Genomic DNA, 14,921 nt, shown 5'->3' with positions numbered 1-14,921 from the left:
GCCGGATACACCGATGACCGTGCTGGGGGCAGCCCAGCACCAAGGTAAGTTGCTGGGCTACCCCCAGCCCCCGTGCATCCCCCCAGCCGCTGTCCTGGAGGTGAATGGATGCCGCACACAGGCATCCATTCACCTCCTCCCCTGCTGTCTGCAGAGTATAGCAGAAAGCAGCGCAGGCTGTGTGTCGTCGTCCCGTCCAACCTCATGTAAATGGGAGCCGGGTCATCCGACCCAGCGTACCCATTTACACCGCCCTCTACCCAGGTCCTTGTCGTATTCTACCCAGGTCCCGTGTAAAGGGACACGGTGTGACAGATTTACACCGCCTCTGACCCACCGAAGACCCAGAGTTTTGATGCGGTGTAAATGGGTTATAAGTAAGTAAGTTTTATTTATGGGATGCGGTCATTCGTCAGAATGCATTTAGGTCTACAGTCATTAGGTCGACCCCACTAGGTCGACTGGCAGGAAGGTCGACCTGACTTTAGGTCGACATGGGCCAAGGTCGACATGACTTAAGGTCGAATTTGCATAAAGGTCGACATGAGGAAGGTCGACTGGTCATAAGGTCGACATGGGTTTTTCACTGTTTTTTGTGCCGACATGTGCCGACAGGCGGTATTTCATGCCCTACCATCCACTAGGGCGTGGTGGGAGAATAAAATAGTGTGGCGAGCGCAGCAAGGCACCGTGCCCGAAGCATCGCGAGCGAAGCGAGCGATGCGAGGGTCCGATTCTCATTGCCAACTGTGTCCATGTCGACTGTGTCGACATTCGGATCAAAAAACAGTGAAAAACCCATGTCGACCTTATGACCAGTCGACCTTCCTCATGTCGACCTTTATGCAAATTCGACCTTAAGTCATGTCGACCTTGGCCCATGTCGACCTTAAGTCAGGTCGACCTTCCTGCCAGTCGACCTAGTGGGGTCGACCTAATGACTGTAGACCTAGAATCATTCTGACGAATGATCCCAACCCTTATTTATATAGCGCACTTTCTCCAACAGGACTCAAGGCGCTTTACAGACATTAAAAATAACAATGCACATACTGTAATACAAAGGGTTATCAGTACAAGGAACAGGCAACAATGGCAGTACAGATATACATAGTTACATAGTTACATAGTAGGTAAGGCTGAAAAAAGACTTGCGTCCATCTAGCTGATTTGGTAGGTTCTGATATTTTACAGACAGAATATATTTCTTATTTCTACCCATGGATGTTTTTCTCCAGTAAATGTTTGTCCAACTTTGCCTTGAACGCATTTAATGAGCCAGCCGTTACCACCTCTCTGGGAAGAGAGTTCCAGAGTTTGACTGTTCTGACTGTAAAGAAATTCTTTCTACTAGCTGAATGAAATCTTTTTTCTTGTAATCTATACTCATGTCCTCGTGTCCTAGATTCCTTTCTAGTAGAAAATAGGGTGTGTGACAGTTCCTTATATTGGCCCTTGATATATTTGTACATGTTGAGCATGTCCCCCTTAAACGTCTCTTCTCTAGTGTAAATAGTCCCAGCTTGCTTAATCTCTCCTCGTAGCTTAAAGTCTCCATTCCCTTAATAAGCTTTGTTGCTCGCCTTTGGATTTTTTCTAATTCTATGATGTCCTTTTTATAGTGTGGGGCCCAGAACAGAACTCCGTACTCAAGGTGAGGTCTCACCAATGCCTTATACAGTGGCATAATTACCCTTGAGTCCCTAGTTTCCATTGCCCTCTTAATACATGCCAGAATTTTGTTGGCCTTTTTTGTAGCTACATTACAATGGGCACTACATCCCAGTTTGCTGTCTATTTGGACTCCTAGATCCTTTTCAAGTATGAAATTACCCAGTTCCTCTCCTCTAAGGTTGTAACTTGCACACTGGTTGTGTCTCCCAAGGTGCATAACCTTACATTTATCTACATTGAACCTCATCTTCCATTTTTTTGCCCACTCATCTAGAATTGCAAGATCATTTTGAAGCATGGTGACATCTTCTGATGATTTGATGACTTTGCTAAGTTTTGTATCGTCCGCAAAGATGGATACATTGCTGAGTAACATTTTTATTAACAATATTGGGATAGGGTTAAACAGAATGGGCCCCAAAACCGAACCCTGGGGCACTCCAGTACCGGTATCGTATCTCATACGGCACCATTCACAACCACTCTTTGTTCTCTATTACATAGCCAATTCCCTACCCATCTGCAGATATTTTCACCCAATCCTAGGTTCTCCATTTTATTAATCAATCTCTTGTGTGGGACAGTATCAAATGCTTTAGCGAAATTTAGGAAAATCACATCTACAGCATTTCCATTATCGAGGTTTTTGCTAACCTCTTCATAGAACCCTAGTAGATTAGTTTGGCATGAACGATTTTTCACGAAACCATGTTGGTTAGTAGTGAGTAGACGGTGATGGTCTAAATATTCCTGGATACCATCCCTTAAAAATCCTTCAAATAGTTTACCCACAATTTATGTTAAACTAACGGGTCTGTAATTAGCAGGATCTTCCTTTTTTGAATATTGGTACTACCTCTGCTATTCGCCAATCTTTTGGTACTATACCTGACGATAGTGACTTGCTAAAGATATAATGTAGGAGGGTAGCTAGTTCATCCCTTAATTCCATTAATAGCCTCGGATGAATCCCATCTGGCCCTGGTGATTTATTTGTTTTGAGTTTGCTTAACCTCAGTACTATTTACTTCGTTGTGAAATCCACAATGAGATCTGGCTTATTTGTCCCGTTTGTGGTAAATGTTCATTCAACAGTCTGCTCTCCCTTAGTAAATACTGATGAGAAGAACTCATTTAACAGTTTTGCTTTTCCCTTGTCCTCAGTAACACTTTTTCCATTAGTATCAGTTAGTGGGCCTATGTTTTCCTTAATTAAACGTTTACTATTTATGTATTTAGAAAACTTCTTTGGGTTGGTTTTGCTTTCAGTGGCTATGCGCTCTTCATATAATCTTTTAGCTGCTTTGATTACCCCTTTACAAGTTTTGTTTGATTCTTTGTATTTTGCGAACGCCTCATCATTCAAGTTATTTTTATAGAATTTAAATGCTCTTGTTTTATTTTTGATAGCTGACCTTACTTTTTTGTCCAACCATGGTGGCGTTTTTTTATTGAATTTACCTTTATTTACTTTAGGAATGTATTCCATAGTTAGTGAATCAAGCACCTTTTTTAGAATATTCCATATTTCCTCTGCATTTTTTCCCTCCATAACCGTTTCCCACCCAATTCCTGTTAGGGCTTCCCTGAATAATTCAAAGTTCGCTTTTCTGAAGTTTAATATTTTTTGCAGATCCTTTTTGATGTAATTTAATGAAGTTGATTTCCAGTGAAACCATATTGTGATCACTGTTCCCTAATTGTTCAATTACTTTTGTGTTTGAAACTAAGTCTGTGTTATTTGTTAATACTAAGTCCAAGAGTGCCTCATCACTGTTGGGAATCTGTATTTATGGTTCAGTCTGCTTTGGTTTTGTGTTCAGCAGTTGACTCACTGGTGGCCTCCAGTGGTAGCTATGTGCCACATCGGCTCAGTATCCTGGCAGCTAATTATTCACTAGGCTGTGAGGTAATTAGCTCGTTAAGCACTAGCCTGGGAGCTCCCTTTATAGGGCAGGCTCACCTGCAGTACTTTGCCAGTGATAGCCTCAGTTCCTGTCAGCTTCTAGCTTCCTGTTAACCTATGTTTAGTTCCTGCTTCCTGTGGAGAGAACTCTCTGTCAGCTCTCAGCTTCGCTACCTGGTTCCCTGTTCCGTCTGCTGTTTGGATCTCAGGATTTATCCTCTGCAGCTCAGTGCTCACTGTAGCATCAGCCTGTATACCCGGACCCCGGAGCTTTCTGGTTCCTGCTGTTCTCCTTTGGAAATTCCAGTGCTCTCCTGGTTTCCTGCTTCCAAGTCTGCTTGGTGTGTCATCCAGTCCTGGGCCAGAGCCTGCGCCTGATCCACTTCCCTCTTCTCCCTGTGGGTCACGTAAGTGCTCCTTTGGAGCCCGGTGGTTCTATCTTTTATTATTCATTTGCCCGCCGTGGCTGTTCCCCGCTGTGGGTCCGTCGTTATTCCTTTGTGTCATTTTTCCAGCTGCTCCTCCTGTTTTGTTATTGTCTGTCGCCCTAGCTTCCATCAGGCAGGGGTGTTTCCCTTTCCATCTGCAACCGGTTTTGGGGAATCACTTGTCTTGGTGTGCCCCTGTTCCGAGATTCCCTATTGTATCTCTTGTGTCTGCGACTGGGTCGCAACTCCCGTCCTTGGCCTGGTGCCGGTAGTCAGGGGTCTTTTTCCAGCTAGGTCCTTTAGCCAGATCATCCTTTTGAGCTACCCCCTGGCGATTGCTCACCCCTTGTCATTACCTAACACCTGGCTGCATCGGGGTCAGAGCCGGCCTAACTGGCTCTGTCGAGCGCGGCGGCTACAGGCGAAGCCTAGCACTTGCAGGGGTATTCCATCTGCCCGGGGGACTCAACAGAGTCAGTGTAGGTTTCGCTGTGGCCGTTCTAAACAGCGGTCCCAGCTGCGGGCTCACGCCTGACCTTTTTCCTCCTGCCAGCTGTCGTATCACCCAGAGCCCAGGCGAAAACCATAACAATCACGAGTTGGAGTTTCTACCATTTGTGTAATAAACTGGTCTTTAAGTAAGCTTAAGAACCCATTGCTTCTTGCTGATTTACCTGTTTCGTTTTCCCAATCAATGTCGGGTAAATTAAAATCCCCCATAATTAATACCTGACCCTGATTTGATGATTGTTTGATTTGGTTTAAAAGAAGAAACTCTTCCCTTTCGTTTATATTTGGTGGTCTATAGCATACCCCTATTATAATTTTGTTTTTTGTTTTTTTATTATTGTCGGTTATCTCTGCCCACACTGTCTCCGAGTTGTCTTCTTCTAGGTCTGTGCTTCTAGGTCACACGTACAGATATGCACAAGACGTATTCTAATAAGGGACACGAACATGGAGAACATATTTACCAAGCTGTGCAGTACCCAGGCAGCCATTCAGCGGCAGAAAGGAGGTAGCACACTAATATAGCGCTGACAGTGTTCTCAAAGAAGGGAGGTCGATTGCACCCAGGTGAGGATTAATAATGGAAATGTCACCAATAATTTGTCCTCCCACTTGATTGCAAGATTTTCACATCCACTTTCTCCAGTAAGAAGTACACTTGTTCAGTCACCCCTCAGCAGCATAATGATTTTGATATGCAAGGAATTAGAGAAGGTACATAGTGCATAACTTCAAAACAAACTGAGTTTTATTGAGATGTAAACTTACAATTTTTAAAAGAAATGACAGCATGTAATGGTTGGTGAGAGTCGCTCAGTCCCCAGGTCCTTGGCGTATAGGTGGTGGAGGTCCCAGTTCCGGATCTGGTATGCCTCTATTTGCCCAGCAAGTTCCTTAGGATTACAGCAACAAGCACACAAAGTCCAAATGGAGTAGGCAAGAAGGATCCTGTAATCCTAAGGAACTTGGACAAATTAATGGTGACATTTCCATTATTAATCCTCACCTGGGTGCAATCTACCTCCCTTCTTTGAGAACACTATCAGCGCTATATTAATGTGCTACCTCCTTTCTGCCTATTGTACTTTCATTCGGGTGCTTGGAATGATGCCCCAGCACTACTGATTAAGCAGCAGACAGATTATTATTGTGCGCGGATATATTACAACTTCTTTTTCCATTGAGCCATTCAGCGGCGCCACATGGTGATTGCACAGCCAGATAGGTAGCCAGTATCAGTACAGATATATATATATATAGATAGATAGATAGAGAGATATATATATATTGTTCCGTGTTCTCCCAGCACTCCTGCTCCCCCGTGGGGATCCCTTGCTCCGGTGCCGCCCTGCAGACAATGTGCTATCGCCAATATACTCTCCAAAAGGAACAGATGGCACTCGGAGACTTACGATCAGGTGATAAAAAATAAAGTGATTTTTAATCCAGCATTTAGCGAAGTTTCGGGGACTATGTCCCCTTCATCAGGATACAATTTGTAAGTGACAAACAGTGGACTTAAATACTAACACTAACCAATCGGCGTCTTCCATTCTCCCACCCGTGGTGTACGCCGCCCGTCCGCGGTCCCCGCACTTCCGGTATCTCAGACTGTTCAGCCGGCGGAAGTGATGTCTTCCGGGCGTCAGGCCTTCCACAATGACGCAAGGGAGAGTTCGCCATGGCAACCTGCATAAACATAAACAAACATATAGTGAACAACCCTTGCGTGGTATAGGAGGGCCGATCCGCCCATGGTAATTTACATAGTGATGCTTTACTTAGCATATTATACTTTTCTTACTGTGTTGGCACTTCAAACAAAAATACAAGTGAAAAAATGAGAAAAAAAATAAAGTGACACGCAAACTAAACTGTGCTGCTGCCCTGTTACTGATGGTATCATTTGCTGCAGCTGCTTATATCGTTATATACCTTTATTATTGAACCTGGCTATTCAAGGCTATGCTTCCCTGGTTAGTGTCCTGACTCTCATTTTTGGATTACCTGGGGTTATTTAAATGAGCAACGTTACTTTATGGTGCTAGGTCGTGTCATACAAAATGGATCAGCCCTAGAGACTCATTCAGCCCTTTGGGCTTCAATGTGTCTAAACGGAAGATCCATCTCGTCTCGAGCTGTAGGAGTTGTTTTGACCTGTCTCCTCCCCTCAATGTACTGGGTACATGATCAATTGCCTTATATTGCAGGGTGGCCATTCCATGGCGGTGTACTGCAAAATGCCTGGCTACAGGCTGGTCTCCTGTACCTGCTGCCAGTGCTGCCCTGATGGCAGTTCTGTGTTGGGTCATGCGGGTTTTTAACTGACATTCTGTTTTCCCCACATAATATAGTCCGCAGGGACATATAATGACATACACCACTTACTTATTGCTGCATGTGAGGGGCCATTTGATTTCATGTTTCTTGCCGTTATGTGGGTGGATGATGTAACTGCCTGTCATTAGATAATTACAAGTTGTGCAGCCTAAGCATCGATAACATCCTTTTTTCCGGCTCAAAAAATGTGTACTTTGTGCTTTCTTGAATTTACCTATATCTGTTTTCACCACCAGATCCCTAATACTCTTGCTACGTGTGAAGCTGGACATGATTCTTTTGTCCTTTAGGGATTTAAGGTCTGGGTCCGTGGTTATGAGGGGCCATAGTTTTTTGGCTTTCTTATTTATTCTCTCGCTGTTGGCACTGAATTGTTGTACCCACGGGAATGGTTCTTTTTTTATTGGTTTTGTTTGCCAGGTTCTTTGCCCCCTCTAGTATCTCCTGTCTGGGGATAAAGCCCTAGCAATCCCCAGACAGGAGATACTAGAGGGAGCAAAGAGCCTGGCAAACAAAACCAATAAAAAAGAACCATTCCAAAGAACCAAAGGTCTTTGATTTTGAAAAAGGAATTATATCCGAAACGTCAATCTTCCTACTACGCGTAGTGTCATTATTACAAGCCCGTGTGAGTGCCGCTTCCCCAACTCCTATATATATATATATTATACTAGCTGTATTATACTAGCTAGATGAGGGACACAGACATGGGGAACATATAATTACTGAGCTGTGCAGCACCCAGGCAGCCAATCAGCGGCGTCACATGGTGATTGCACCAGCCAGTACCGTACATATAGAACCCAAAACTAGACATAACACAATTAAAGCACACTTCTTAGAACACATTACAGCTGAGATATAAGGAAGTGAATGAGAATAGATGTAGGTATAGATTGTAGGTGAATAAGAGAGCTGTAGTTGAAATACAAGAAGAGTGCTGTGAGAACAGGAGGGAGGGGTGTGGTACTGGGGTCCGACAGTCGGGATCCCGACAGTAATTAGCCCGACATCGGGATCCCGACTGGCCGGACCCAGACAGCATGGTAAGCACAACTAAGCCCCTTGCGGGCTCGCTGCACTCGGCAAACTGCAGGCACGGTGGCTTGCTATTGGCTTGTGGTGGCTCTGGTTGATTCCAGAGAGGACAAGTGCAAGGCTGAACCGCTATATATATATATATATATATATATATATATATATATATATATATATATATATATATATATATATATATATATATATATATATATATATATATATAGCTTGCTGCTTAACTTTACCGATTAGCATTAGCCAGGATGGCTGAGGGGCAGGGCCGTTGTGACAGGAGAGGAGGACTGGACCAGAGAGAGGCACTAGTGATCGGCTGATTGCACAGCTGGGATGGGAGCCACACAGCACTGACAGCAGGACACACCAGCGGTGGGTGATTGGGCGAGCAGCGGGCCTGCAGACAAATATTCGCGAGATGATGACATCATCATCATCTCGCGAGTGTGTCTGCCGGGCAGCTCCGCAGCACCGTGACCACTGCACTGGGGATGATAGGCAATGTGGAGGGCAGCAGACTGGAGGCCTTTTCAGACTCAGAATCCGGGAGACTGGAAAAGCCTCCTGGAGGGTTGCCACCTAAAACGGGAGAATCCCGGAAATCCAGGAGAGGTGGCAACCCTAGTAGTAGCGCTGCCTATACACATGCCCACACCAATTGCCAACATTAGTAGCACTGCCTATACATGTGCCCACACCAGTTGCCGACATTAGTAGCACTGTGTAACCATATACCCACACCAGTTGCCGACAAAAGTAGCGCTGCCTATACATGTGCCCACACCAGTTGCCGACATTAGTAGCGCTGCCTATACACATACCCACATCAGTTGCCGACATTAATACACTCACACTTGTGGCAGCGCGGGTGTGGTACAGGGGTCCGACAGTCGGGATCCAGACAGTCATTAGCCTGACCTCGGGATCTCGACTGGCAGGACCCAGACAACATGGCGAGCGCAACAAAGTCCCTTGTGGGCTCGCTGTGCTCGCCACGCTGCGCTCGCCACGCTGCGGGCACGGTGGCTCAGTGATGTGGCTAAGCGAGCCACCTATTCTATTCTCCCTCTATGGGGGTTGTGCACCCCCACGAGGGGAAAATAGCCGACGGCCGTCGGGAACCCGGCTGTCGATGTTTTGACAGTCAGGATCCCAACATCAGGTAAATGCCTGTCAGGATCCCGACTGTCGGGACCCCGTCCGGCACCCTGGCAGCGCATCCTCTCTTGTTTCCTTGTGTATTCAGTCAGTCTTGCTCCCATGTAGCTCTGCTCCTTCTGGTCTGTGTAGCCACGCCTCATCGGTCATGTAGCCACGACCCCTTTCAGTCCCTGCCAATGACTAGGTGATAAGGAGCTGGGAGGGAGCTCTCTGCCTCCTGCGCTGCTGCCTTTCATGAAGTGTGACAGGCGCAGCAGCAGCTGGCAGCCACGGAGGACAGCAGAGGATGTACAGCAGGGAGAGCGCCTCTCCTGCCCAGTGCCTCCCTGCTTTGCATCCTCTGCTGAGCGGGTAACGCTGCCCCCCCTTGTATTGTACTTTGACAGTATAGCACCAGTACTAATCACCTAGATGCTGCTTTGCCCACTAGCTGTACTGGGTGCACTAGGCTGATGCATAGGCTGCAGCTCAGGGCTGTTACATAAGTCCTAAGCATTGTCAGTTACTATGATAGGAGTGGTGTTGGCATTTGCTGCTACGGCAGGAGATCAACCATTAATTTATCATTAAATTTAGTTTCTCCTAAAAAAAAACAGTTTGTATTAATATCACTTGTTATGTGACTTTATGCAGAGTTCTTGGATGATGTCATGATGTCTGCGTGTAATAAGTTCAGTGAGCTGAACTACCCTGCACTGCCCACTCTATTCCTGGAGTTCCATGGAAGTGACAATGAAGTGAGGAAGCAAGTGCAGCAGACAGGTAAGTACTTACAGTACATCTATGTGTGTACACAATAGTGACTACAGATATCACTGAGAACATCTGGGAGATTAGTTGTGCACACATACATACATACATACATACATACATACATGCACACACATACATCCGAAGGACCGGTACACCCCACTGCACCAACACAGGTATAGTTGTGCTGGGTGCCCTCACTGAAATAACTGCATATAGAACGTGGGAGTCGCGGCACTCACAGCAAAAAAAAACTTACATGACACAAGATATTTTAGCAACGTTTCAATGTCCTTTAATGGACATTTTCATCAGGCTTACAAAACAAATGAAGAAACATACCTATATACACCTCCATGCAACACTGACTCCCCGCCCCGCCGTCCGGCTGCCGGGCATATCGCATCATTCCGTCAGAACCTAGTGCGACCATCACCAAGGTAACATGTCCTATTGTACGTACTGTATGTTTGTTTACATGTTACATGAGTGGTGGAGCCCTGGATATTGATATCTTCAACAATCTAAATAATTGAATAACTAAAAATCTGATCAACTGGGTATCACATATAAGATTAATTTAATGAAAGTCAACATCATATATATACAGTAAGTCACAAAACAAAAAAATGCACTTCAATAAAAGAACTGTTGGATTGGTAGTATACTTAGAATGTGTCCCACTAGTTCCTATTGTACTCTCCTGTGAATCAAAATGGTATCCCAGATGGTCATTCGCAAACAATACTGGTTTGGTGGGTATCCATATAACCTGTACCTTGTATCATGGAAAGGTGGCCCTATCAAGGGCAATCAGTTCAGGCTCCAAGTTGTAAGCAGGTGGTGGTGTCCCATATGAGGTTGTCCAGTAGGCGAAAGAAAATGTTTTGGATCCAAATGAGAAAAGGGTGGTGGAGAACTGGTCCAAGTGGGGTATCAAGAAAGTCCAATTCCAACAAAAGAGTGTGGCCTGAGGTTCTGAAGTAATGATATCATCCCCAATGCGCCCGGAAGCCGGGAAGGGGAACTGCATGGGTTTTCAAATATGGCTTGTGTTAGATTGAACACTATGTAAGTATATATATATATATATATATATATATATATATATATATATATATATATATATATATATATATATATATATATATATGAAGCTGTGGTCCGGCACACAAAAAAGCGCAACAGCGTTATACGTATCAGTACTTTACCCGGTGCCCTCGCTGGTTTTGTAGATACAGCAGTTTGGAGGTGCGGCACTCAGGGCTGGAGGAACAAAGCTGTACACCAATCTTTTTAGCAACGTTTCAATGTCCTTTATTTGGACATTTTCGTCAGGCATAAGAAAAGAACATTGCGTACATGCATTTATACACCAGCGTGCAAATCAAACCCGGCGTGATCAAAGACGCCGGAATATGACGTCAGCTCCGTAGGGCTACGTGCTACCTTCACCATGGTTACAATAAACAAAACATATAAACATACTGACATCAATACACAAGGAACAGTTGATGCACAATTAATCAGATACTGTACGAAGTAATCATAAATGAGAAGTTGAACTCCCCTCCTTTAAGTTTAAAATCAGACTAAGGTGTCAGATTCATATTGGAAAAAGCCAGCACGGTAACATCACAAAGAGCCACCTAAAAGACATAGTAAACAATAAGTCTTAAGCTGATAAATTACTGTTAAGAAATAAACATTAATCAACAGATCAAATAGCAAATGTTAAAATCTATTGTCGATGAGCAATAAATAAAGGAATTATTTTCTACTCAGGCATGAAATGCCCAGATGTTTACGTGCTCAAGTCGATTATGTGGGTCCTGACATTGCATTTTTGTTGTCATTGCTTGATTTCATACTGGCTAGGAATTATTTCATCCATGACGGAGGGTTCTGGCTGCAGGTGAATGGCTGCTCTATGGGAACGAATGCAGCACCTGCATATGCGAACATTTATATGTTCCTCATGGAGCAGCGCATTTTCTTCAATGATCCTTTAATTGCTGCCAGAATCCTTCTGTATCGACGCTTTATCGATGACCTGCTCATATTTTAGGCAGGTCCTATCGAGGATTTGACGGGTCTGATTGATTTGCATAATGCCAGTGACAGCCCTGTCAAATTTACCATGTCATTTGATCGCAATGTAATACACTTTTAGGATGTTGCTATCCATCTGAATGAGGGCCGTTTGTCCACTTCCCTGTTATATAAGTGTTGTTGGGTGGTGTGGCACTCCCCGCATATTAAAGACAGGAGTCGGGTTTAAAAGGCAACGTTTCAACGTCTTTTAATAGACGTTTTCATCTGGCTAACTGCATATAGAAATGTTACATACCTTTATACACCATTGTGAAAGCAGGTCTGCGTGCGCTCCCGCCGTCCAGAGCAAAGGCGCATCGGGACTGACGTCATTGCGCCAACTACTCGTGCAACCATCACCATAGAAACATACAAACAATACGATACAATACAAACTGATGGTTAAGCTAACAATGACATGTGATCAAGAATCTACAGTATTAGCTTTCTTGACGTGTCTCTATGTCTGAACAATGGTGTTATTTCTACTAGGCTGTTCCAAAAAGAAACAGACAGGAATAACCTCTTACATGGTAACAGCGCGCATCCTAGGAGTCTAATAAAAGGCTTGCCCTATTCTCAAATAATCCGCTTCAAACGTATAGTGTCAGATCCGGCGGAGGCCGAATTACAAATTGATGCACTAATAAAAAAATTCTTGGCCAGAGGATATAAATTAAATGACCTACTTGCAGCTAGAGAAAGGGCTTCAGCTTACTCCAGAGAACAACTCCTAGCGCCAAAACCTATAGTAACACCTCCTCAAATCATCCCGTGGGTGACCAAATTTTCCACAGCTAGTCCTATTATTAATAAAACTTCTAAAAAACTCTGGCCAATTGTCCAGAGCGATCGGGATATTAATATCTCCAATACTAAATTGCTAGCTTGTTACCAACGTGCCCCAAATCTTCGTGATCTGTTGGTGAAAACTGACATCACCCCATTTAACCAACCTGCCAAGCCTCCTCCGAGAGGATGTATTAGGTGCACATGTACGGTCTGCACCTGTATGATTCCTGGAAACATCTTTTATCATCCTCAACAGGGTACCAAATTCATGATCAGGCATACCCTCAGTTGTGAGTCTAAATTTGTTGTATATCAACTTATCTGCCCGTGTGGCTTATCATACATAGGCAAAACTGAACGAACTTTTAAGGAGCGCATCACAACACATCGCTCCACTATTAGACAAGCACTTGCAGGGATAGAGGTAAATGTGATCTGCCGGTCCCAAAACACTTTGTTGCTTTTAAACATACATTGCCCTCATTGAGATATCGGATGATAGATCATGTGCCACTTAATATTCGAGGAGGTAACCGTGGTCTCCTCCTTTTGAAGTGCGAGACAAGGTGGATTCATCGCCTTGATACACTGGCACCCAAGGGCTTGAATGAGAATTTGGGTATCAGCTGTTTGACACGGACATAAAATGCCTTATTTATTACCAGCTTTAGATTTATGATTAGCTATGGTCCGCTTTGTACTTGCCTGGTACTTATACGCATGTGTAATGTTTTGCTGCTGTAGCACTGTATTTACAGTATTTACTTGTTGTATAATAGTGATTAATGTCCGTATTTGCTAGCGCTATTTGCCTCTATGTCAGTTTGTATTGTATCGTATTGTTTGTATGTTTCTATGGTGATGGTTGCACGAGTAGCCGGCGCAATGACGTCAGTCCCGATGCGCCTTTGCTCTGGACGACGGGAGCGCACGCAGACCTGCTTTCACAATGGTGTATAAAGGTATGTAACATTTCGGTACTTATGTAGTATCTGGGCGTCCGATTTTGTGATTGTATGCCTTACCTTAAGGCATACAATCAGATGCGATGCGATTTTGCATAGGATTCAATGTTAAGAAGGTCCTGTTCATTTCCCCACTATCCATGTGGGCATAGAGTTGAATTTATATAGCGTGGCGAGCGCAGCGAGCCACCGAGCCCGAAGCGTGGCGAGCGAACGCATATTTCTTAAAAAGTATTCTGTGTCCGCTCGCCACGCTTCGGGCTCGGTGGCTCGCTACGCTCGCCACAGGTTTATATCCAACTCCATGCCCACTTGGATAGTGGGGAAAGGAAAAGGACCCCTTTTTCCCATTGAATTCTATGTTAAAATGGACTCAGACCATTTTAACATTGAATCCTATGGAAAAATCTTGACCATCGCATCGCATACGATTTGGTCCGATCCGATCCGATTTCTAAATCGGACGCCCAGATACTACATAAGTACCAACATTTCTATATGCAGTTAGCCTGATGAAAACGTCTATTAAAAGACGTTGAAACGTTGCCTTTTAAACCCGACTCCTGTCTTTAATATGCGGGGAGTGCCATACCACCCAACAACACTTGTATTATCCGTTTAGTGTGGGCACCCAGCGAAGTATTCTCCAGCGTGGGAGCAGTGAGTGTGCCGGTCTATTGGAGCTTTTATATATATATATATATATGTATATATATATATATATATATATATATATATATATATATATATGTATATATATATATATATATATATGATACAGAAGTACCAACACACTCGCCATTCCTAGGAATGGGGTGCAAACAGCACCCACATCCCAGGGTGGGGTGCGGTGGCCTGTGACCACACACTCTAGTAAATACAAACACAGGGGGCCCAGCACTCACTACAACAAACTAACTCACCTTAACATTCAAATAATCAATAAATAAATAATGGGGTTTTAGTTTTTGAATTGATCAATGCATTTAAGCTTGCAGCCTATCGCCAAGGGACCCCATTTCACTGCAAGTCCTACACTAACTGGTTTTCTTGGGAACCTGGCACCTGCTTACACATCATAGCGAAAATGAACATGTGTTTTTTCTCTGGGTTAATGCTCAACTGCCAAGTAACATGGCTTTTATAAGGTGAGACAATCCCAAACACAGCACCTGAATTAGTATTAAAGGGGAAGCTGTCACAGGTTTCAGGTAAATGAGCTTATCAAGGGTGCATGAGAAAGCTATG

General features: G+C 44.2%; 1 protein-coding gene across 2 annotated transcripts in view; it reads left to right on the top strand.

Annotated features, from left to right (window-relative positions):
• The window catches only part of LDHD (lactate dehydrogenase D), a 205,408-nt gene that overhangs the window by 89,561 nt on the left and 100,926 nt on the right, over positions 1–14,921 (top strand). For both annotated transcript variants that reach the window (XM_083165381.1, XM_083165382.1), the window contains exon 7: positions 9,706–9,834. In XM_083165381.1, the coding sequence (XP_083021507.1) occupies positions 9,706–9,834 (129 nt within the window). The remainder of the gene's footprint in view (positions 1–9,705; positions 9,835–14,921) is intronic.

This window comes from Crinia signifera, chromosome 11 (assembly GCF_055691185.1).
Source record: "Crinia signifera chromosome 11, ASM5569118v1, whole genome shotgun sequence".
Taxonomy (NCBI): Eukaryota; Metazoa; Chordata; class Amphibia; order Anura; family Myobatrachidae; genus Crinia; species Crinia signifera.
This window is presented reverse-complemented; position numbering and strand designations above follow the sequence as displayed.